This window comes from Cavia porcellus, unplaced genomic scaffold (assembly GCF_034190915.1).
Source record: "Cavia porcellus strain 051 isolate PalLab524CR breed Dunkin Hartley unplaced genomic scaffold, mCavPor4.1 scaffold_27, whole genome shotgun sequence".
Taxonomy (NCBI): domain Eukaryota; kingdom Metazoa; phylum Chordata; class Mammalia; order Rodentia; family Caviidae; genus Cavia; species Cavia porcellus.
In genome coordinates, this window is record NW_026947510.1 from 35588210 (window position 1) to 35596891 (window position 8682).

At 32.9% G+C, this 8682-nt stretch overlaps 1 protein-coding gene across 2 annotated transcripts; it reads left to right on the forward strand.

The window, feature by feature from the left end:
- Positions 1-3648: 3648 nt before the first annotated feature.
- Positions 3649-8104, forward strand: LOC106025045 (NKG2-A/NKG2-B type II integral membrane protein-like). Of its 2 annotated transcripts, none has more exons than XM_013152947.3 (6): positions 3649-3901; positions 4287-4364; positions 4727-4777; positions 5365-5537; positions 7096-7167; positions 7498-8104. In XM_013152947.3, the coding sequence occupies exons 1-6, from the start codon at positions 3787-3789 to the stop codon at positions 7516-7518; spliced, it is 510 nt and encodes a 169-aa protein (XP_013008401.1). In that variant the 5' UTR covers positions 3649-3786; the 3' UTR covers positions 7519-8104. The 2 variants fall into 2 exon arrangements, with proteins under 2 accessions (XP_013008401.1, XP_013008399.1); XM_013152945.2 differs by having other exon boundaries at positions 3650-3901; positions 7096-7193.
- The last annotated feature ends 578 nt before the right edge of the window (positions 8105-8682 follow it).

Here is an 8682-nt window from a genome sequence, read left to right on the forward strand (position 1 = left end):
TTTACATTCCCCAAGCATCTATCCGCAATTTTAGACTGAAAAGGAGTTTTACAAATTCTGACCTGAATTCCAAAGCTTCCACAAAAACCTTTCATGTAACGATAGGTTCAAAATTAGTGTTGCTGTGAGAGGATATGAGAATGGAAGCTCACATTTCCCCAGCTCACTGATGCTACCTCCTAGAGCAAGTTTTTAAAACTTACTTTTCTTACCCTACATAGTTTAAATAGGATTTTTCTCATTTACTGATAAATATTCTTATTAAAGCACAGACCAGACTGGGAATGTAGCTCAGTGGTAGAGTGCTTGCCTAGCATGCATGAGTCCCTTAGTTCAAACCTCAGTAAAATAAAATAAAAATAAAATATAGACCTTAGTCATGATGAATGAATGAATAATACAATGATTGGTTACTTAATATTTTAATTTCTAGCATGTTGAACTAGCATAACACTCAGTTATAAGTCACATATTCCAGTAGAGTCAAGTTAAATAATTTGTTTGAAAAGAAGCTGAAATGTAAGAATTTTAAGAATTCATTAGAAAAACTGAGAAGACAAATTTGGCGATAGTGGCTTCTGTACCAGCTAAAATAAACTGAAAATTTGGTGATCACTCACAATAATTAAATCATTATATATTTATTAACAATGTTTTATTTAGATGTTTATTTTTCAATTATAATGTAAGTGATTTAATAAGGATGTATCATTTGCTATGTATATATAACGCTATACAATTATATTGCCATACGTGTATATGAAATGCAGACACTGAGGTGACAACCTAATCCAAAAGTAGAATTTAAAATCTACATGACAATTATTGAGGCTGAGATGTAAACAAATTGACACCAAGGATGGTTAGGCTTCTCTGTTCCCAATAAGATACAGAGCATGTAAACAACTTTCAGAAATGCTTGTGAATGAACAAACTGAATGAAACACTTAAAAACCCTTGTTATCTTTTCATCAAGTGCCCAAAGGGTCCTATATTCTGGAAATGTGACGAGATGAATTCACTTCAAAAAAGCACAAGCACAAGTGTGAGAATTTCCTGTTAAGGAGTAAATGTCAGGATGGTGAGAAATCTACTTTGCACTTGTTTGTCACACAGGGTAGGCTTTGAACTGCTTGACTTTCGTTTTTTCCTTCCTTCTTGTCCTGTACTGTTCGTTTATTTGTTTTTTGAGACAAGGTTTCACTATGTAACTCAAAGTGCTCTTGAACTCACTGAAGTTCTCCTACTTCAGCCTCCCAAGTGTTGGGATTATAAGCACGGCGCACGCCCACACCTCGCTTGTGCTGGATTTCCATCATTAAATTTCATCTTATTTTATTAGTTACAGCAGGCTTCTTACGTGAGTAAGCAGGCTTTCTCATTCAAGGGTAAGTGATTTTCTGACAATGTAAATTACAGGCTGTTCTCTCTACTCGTTCAACTTGGATAACAAGAGATTGCAGATGTGATGTAACTGAGGTATAGTGGTTGTATAATAAAATCTAAGAATAACACGATGTCTTTATTCAAGTGATTCAGGAAAAAGTCCTAAAACAAAAAAATGCACTGGGACTGAGTGTGGTGGCACACACGTGTAATCCCAGCACTCAAATTGAGGCAAAAAGGTTACCTCAAATTCACGGCCACCCTGGCCTACAAAGTGAGTTCAAGACCGACCTGAACTACATAGTGAGACTCTGTCTCAAAAAAAAAAAAAAAAAAAAAAAAAATTGAAGGTTTCTTACAATAGTCTGTTTATTGCCTGTGAAGGATAGGGTCATGAACACATATTTGGATTTATTAATTGACACAATTTAATATGAAGATCGTGATAATGAGCTATTTTTGAATACTGTAATCCATACATTGTGGACCTTTGAAAAATAATATACTAATTTATATTTAGGCCAACCACTATAGATTCTTAAAAGGAAATTCATTGAATAATGAAGGCCAAATATAGTATCAAAGATAATTATATTATGTAAAATTAATTGTTATATTTAAATAAAATCAGTACATTTCATAAAATACTAGACAATTCAGCTGGGCGTGGTGCTGCACCTCTGTAATCCCAGCACTTAGGAGCTGAGGCAGGAGGATCATTGAGAGTTTGAGATCAGCCTGAGCTACAAAATGAGCTCAAGGCCAGGCTGAACTGTATAGTGGGACTCTGCCTCAAAATCTCTCTCACACACATACACATATACACACACACACACACACACACACACACACACACACACAATGCTAGATAGTTCTAAAGAATCATATGATTTTAACAATAGATAAAAATATTGAGAAATGACATACTACATGGATAAAAGATCCCTGTCTAATGACTTATTTTTACATGGTCTAACTCATGTTACACAACTACAAAGCAATTGTGACTAAAATAGTAACTTAAATAACCAACATTTCTTTAGAGTTTTAAGAGCCTTCTTCACAATATTAACTGCTTTATATGTATTATATGATACATTCATATTTTCATTTTAGAAGCATAATTAGTTTATTAGATGTTTACTAACTTTTAAAAGTTTGCATGTTGTTAAAAGCCAGTGTTACTTCTAGATATCACTGACTCCAGGACCTATTGTGTCAGCTATTAAATTACATAATTAAATTACTACAATTGATTACAATTGATTACAAACTAAAGTGATTCTCAACAATTTAAACACCCATAAACTCTTTCTGGAAGTTAGAACCAAAATATTCTAAGCTCAATCTTTAATTTACTATTTTACAATTTCATATTTTAGTTATTACAGTAATTACCATTTTATTAAAATAAATATTAAAAATAACTTGTGTAGTACTTCTAGGATTTTCTATGTTGTATATAACTTTTTTTAAATTTTATTTAAAAAGAAAAAGAGAAAAACACAAAACAAAACAAAGCGGTGTAAGGGAAAAGTAATACAGAACTACAAAAAAAAAAAAACAGTAAGAAATCACCAGTTAATAGATTATATATTATCATCTTAGAAATAGTTGCTCAAATCACAGTATCAAAGAATACAAAGTGGACATTCAAACAGTGAGACTGCAAAAGAGAGGGGGGAAAAAAGAGCTCTAAAGGATACAACAGCAAGTGTGTTTAGGGGTGTTAAATAGCTGACCATATTAATGTTTTTGGTTGGATCGTTGTGTATAACTTTTAAAGTTTATACAATATACTTAAAATTTAATACCATCTCAAAATTCCTCAAATATTAAAGACCATTTAATGCTCTCTAAATCATCTTAATAAATATAATCTATTAAAGTAATAAAGTGCAAAAATTAATATATGTCACCTCTTTTGTTACATGTTTAGAAACTCAATTTTAAAACTATTATTGCATTTCAATTTATCATAAAAATTGATGCATAACTTTTAGTATAGCACTATAATTTTTAGATGGATATTAAAATTCTTTATGGTACTAAAATGTTCCTAGGAAAACTGTCATTAACTTATTTCTATATTCTTTTTCATGAATATCTTAGTTTGTTGTTTTTATTGTCCACCAATCATATCTTATCATGAAACACATGTCTGAGATCCTAGGGAAAGTCTTAGCTCCTTCCTCTTAAAACAACAATCAACCTTCACTCTCCACCCCCCACCCCACCCCACCCTAACTCACCCATTGTAACTGCACTACGGAGCGCACCACTGCACTCACTGTTTCTTAGCCTCTGAAGCGCAATGCTCAGAGCTCAGTCCCTGACACTGCTCATCTGCAGAAATGAGTGACCAAGGATTATCTGGCCAAGAAACAACAAAGGAAACCTATGGAGGCTAAAAGTCCCGTTTCCCTAACTGATCAGGAGATAACCCACGTGGAATTAAACCTTAAAAATGCCTCTCAAGAATCTCTGAGCAATGACATGAGCCGCCACTGCAAAGGTAAAAATTTTCTTCCCTTGCCAGTGTCACTGTTCAAGGGTGTGGTAACTGAGTTTCAAGGGTGTGGGTAAAGCAAGCAGGAAACAAAGTCACCTATTTCATTTTTGAGGACAGGAGCTCTAAATTGAGCTGTGTTATTCTAATTTAAGGCATGAAGAGTAGTTTTATTTAGACACTGTTGAAAGTTCTAGTCTTTGAGGAAGAATTTAGGGAGCATTATGTTCACTGAAAATGTTGCAGGATACCCTAAAGGCAGGTTATGAGTGTAATTGTGGGTTTGGGGTCCACCTTTACGTTTCCCCATGCATCCCAGTTCTCCTATGTGTGACACGAAGGATCTCTCTCACTGCTTCCATTTCTCTTACATATTTTCTGTCATCTCCAGAGAAGCTCACTGCTGGGATCCTGGGACTCCTCTGCTTAAAAGTCACTATGATGGTCACAGTGACAATCACTATTTCCCGTAAGAATATTTTTGGAACTTAATAAAGGAATGTTTTACATTAATCACTAAAATTGCCTGCAAACATTTTGTAATCTCAGGCAATGGAACTCTCATGTATTGGACTAAATATGGATGGCTGTTCTTAATTTATCAAAACTATAAATGACAAGAAAATTGTAGATTTGTTTTAACTTATATTATGTAATTATACTGTGTAATTATGAAATACTTTCCAAACATCTTTCACCACTTTATTAATTTTCTTGGTTAAAGAAATTTTATTCCATAAAGTTGTGATTCTGCACAGCATATAAATTTTAAACTAAGAAAATACAGTCATATTACATATTAATTTTTACAAGAATTACTTTATTTTTTAGCTAGTGTAATACACCTGGAGAACAATTCTTCCTTGGCAAGAACACAGAAAGGTATGATTCAATGCTCTATTTTGTTGCTAATTGAACCTATGAAAAGAACTTAGTAGAATTCTTATGGGAAAAGAAACTGGAAAAATGGGCACTGACTGTTCATACATAAGGATCACAGGAAAATATTCCTTTTTGTTTTATATTATGAAAAAAACACCATTTAACATTGGTACACAATCTTAGCTCAATTTCTTATTCATATAATATGAAAAAAGACAAATAGTAGATTTACCGTTTTAGAGTTGTTCACCATTTTTGAAAATACTTGTTAGGGGGGGCTGGGGATTTAGCTCAGCGGCATAAGCACCTGCCTTGCAAGCAGGCGGTCGTGAGTTCGATCCCCAGTACTGATAAAAAGGAAAAAGAAAAAGAAAATACTTGTAGGATGTAATGTGTTTCTTTGCTTGCTTTATAAGGAGACATAAATGATTGATGGGCCGATTGACTCTTCCCTGTGTTTTTGTGTGTGTTAGCTTTGTTTTACAAGTACTGGTCTGTTGGGGTACTTATATATGTTACATGCTTATATGAATGCAAACATGTAAACTTATTTTTAAATTATAAAACTTCACAATGTTTCTTGATAGAAGTCCACAACCTTTCTTCAGCATATCATTGTGGTCGTTGTCCAAATGAGTGGCTAATATTTTCCAACAATTGTTATTACTTTGGTGTGGAAAAGAAAAATTGGACTGAGAGTTTGGCATCCTGCACTTCTAAGAAGTCTAACCTGATTTATATAGATGATGAGAAAGAAATGGTAAGATTTTAAGGGCTTAAAAATTTATTAAAAGCTTTATTTCAGCTAATATTATATATGTACAACTCATCCATATTCTTATATATATATATAAAACACTTAAAAGTCTATGTATTTTATTGTTTGACTTCAAAATATTTTATTATTATTTGCTTACTGCTAATGCAATTTAATTATTTCCAGATTTTGCTTTGTTTAAAAAGCCATGCTAATATAAAAGTTTTTTCTGAAATAACCTTTGCTATTTAATTTTGCCACACATAAAGAAATCTAAATATCTCATGATCGTGCAAACTGATCACAAAGTGAGTATGCAGATGTCACTAATGTCAGGTCACAAAATAGAGCTCTGCTGCCTCAGCTGCCCTGGCCCTGTGAATAATCTCACATGTTCTTTTTTTCTCCTAAACCACTCCTGACTATTTCTACTGTAAATTAATTTTGCCTGGTTTTGAGCTTTCTGTGATTGGAATCATGCTATATGCATTTTTACTTTCCCTTTCATCCTTGTACGATTGGGGGTGATTTATCAGCACTTCAGTTTGATAACAGTTTCAGATCCACTGCAGCTGCTGACTCTGGATGGGAAGCATAAATCCCATATTCTCAGGGACAAAGAGGTTTCCTAGATAGAGCATTTGTAGTCCTGGAATCCCCTTTGTGGAACCTCACTGTTCATCTTTGCCCTGTCGTCCACTGCAGCTTACTACTGACTGGCCTCCAGAGAGATCGCCCTTACCATGGGTTTCGGCCTTGTCTGATGTCTCTGGAGGGGCTCCTGTTAATGCAGAAGACTGAGCTCACAGAAGCCACTGATTATTGCTGGGCTGTGTGCCTGGAGCCTGCAGGCCAAGGGTTTTTTCCTATGCTGATGATAGACATTAAGAAGCCCTGACATTGCAGTTCTCTAATCTTGGGCACTGAATGTGTTCTTTTTTTTCCCCTATCTTTCAGAATTCCCCCTGTACTTGTGTCTTTCATTATTTCAAGAGTTTATGTCAGAAAGAAACAGAGGAAAATAAGTCGATGTGATTTTGTCTGAATCATCAGTATTCCACTGATACACGCAGAAAGGGGCAAGTTATTAAGCTAGCAATGGTGTGGTGGCCAGAAAAATCACATTTTTGGTTTCCATGTCATTTATTCCTTCAGAAGTAAATGGATAATTTTTAAGATCTAAATTCTGAGAAACCTACTAGAAAAATACTCTTTTCCACCACAGTATCCAGAAAATTTAATGCATAGTTTCTACAAACTTATTTAAATTTTGCTAGGTTTGTTTGTTAGCGTGGGTAATAACTATATTACCTGAATCACAACACCCCTTATTAACATGAGAAAAAGGAGAATATTAAAAATAAACAACTCAGAGTTAATTTTCAGTAGGTATTTAAAATATGGAAATTTTTAGCAACACAAAAGTGCTTTTTAATTTTAATATGGTTTATCTTATTGATTTTTTGTGTTGAAGACTAAGAATTCTGCAAAATACATTATTTTAAAAATTAATGAAAGCTTTCATACTGATTATGTAAATGAAATTATTTGTTTCTGATAGAAATTTCTAAGGTTCTCACGTTCATCTTGGATTGGCGTCTCCCGTTCTAGCAGAGATCATCCATGGCTGTCGGTAAATGGCTCAGCATTCAATATGCAGTACGTCATTTTTTAAAGAATAATTATTACATGTACAAGAAGAAATATAAAAAGGCAAACTTCAGAAGAATATTATTGTTAATATATTTGAACATACAGAAATACGTTGGAAGTTTATAAAATATTAATATAAATATTAATGAATGGTTTGTTTTCCAAATACGTTTTTAATAATATTACTATATAAAAAGTCATTATCTATTATTATATCATAAAGGAGTATCACTTTTTTAATAGGAAAATGCTTTTGTTTGATAGATCACTCCCCAAACATAACTTACTGGTATATTTTTTGCTATTACAGAGTAAAGCACTCATCATCTAATGAATCCAACTGTGTTTGGTTATCCTTATCTGGCTTTATGGCAGAAAATTGTGGATCATCACTCAGGTATAATTGCAAACATAAATTTTAAAATTAATATACCTGAATTCGTCAAGTAATTTTCTATTTCATAAAATGGAAATTATTATTATATGGATCTTAAATTGAATCAGATGTGTTCTTCTAATAACAAACTTATTAAAAACTACTATTGAAATATATTATTTATACTACAATGGAAGAATGGTGCTTCTATGTTTACTTCCTTTTGGTCAAAAATATATTTGGGGCATTCAGCTCTTTTAAAAAATGACACGTGCTGAGTCCATTTCTGTGACATACCCAGAACAGACAAAAGCATAGAGGCCATGTGGACTGGAGGTTTTAAGAAACTAATACAATGAGAGAGTGATGGACTCAGACATGACCACTAGTTAAGACAGTGTTTCTTTTGCAAGTAGAATAAACGTCAAAAATTTGATAATTGTACCTCTATGGATGTACTAAAACCTCTGATAAATGGATGTGTTAATGGGTGAATTATATGCTATGTACATTAATTTCAATAAAGCTGTTAAATTTTTTTCTTGGAGTATGTTTGAGACTACATTTAATCTTCAAGGTAATTTTTAAAGCTCAGTCATCTTGATAACAGTCAATAATAAAAACACTCATGGAAATTTTAGCAATGCAAAAGTTGTTTTTAACTTTAATATGGTTTACCTTGTTGATTTTTTTATCTTGAACATTAAGAATCCTGAAAATTAACATATGTTACTTTTTAAATAATGAAAGCTTTCATATTGATTATGTAAATAAAATTGTTTTGGATACAAATTTCTAAATCCTCTCTCATGTTTTTCTTGAATTGGTGTCTGACGCTGGCAAAGATCATAAATGGCTGTTGGTAAATGGTTCAATGTTCAATATGCAGTAATTTTTTAATAATTGAAACATGTAGAAGAAATATTAAAAAGTAATATTCAGAAGAATGTCAATATTAATTTATTTGAATTAAAACTTGTGGAAAAGCAATGCCAGTCTCTGATGTTCAGGATCACAGCCTCTTTGAAGACACTGCTGAAGTCCTGAGGGAAAATCAGGTTCCACTTATGGTCCCACATCTCAGCACAATCTTCAGAACAATGGGCTTTTCTGATTGAA

Coding starts and splice junctions, on each gene's coding strand:
- LOC106025045 (XM_013152945.2), top strand. CDS start 3,787: ATGGAGGCTAAAAGTCCCGTTTCCCTAACTGATCAGGAGATAACCCAC. Junction 4,365..4,726: donor AGTGACAATCACTATTTCCC/GTAAGAATATTT, acceptor TTTATTTTTTAG/CTAGTGTAATACACCTGGAG. Junction 5,538..7,095: donor TAGATGATGAGAAAGAAATG/GTAAGATTTTAA, acceptor TGTTTCTGATAG/AAATTTCTAAGGTTCTCACG.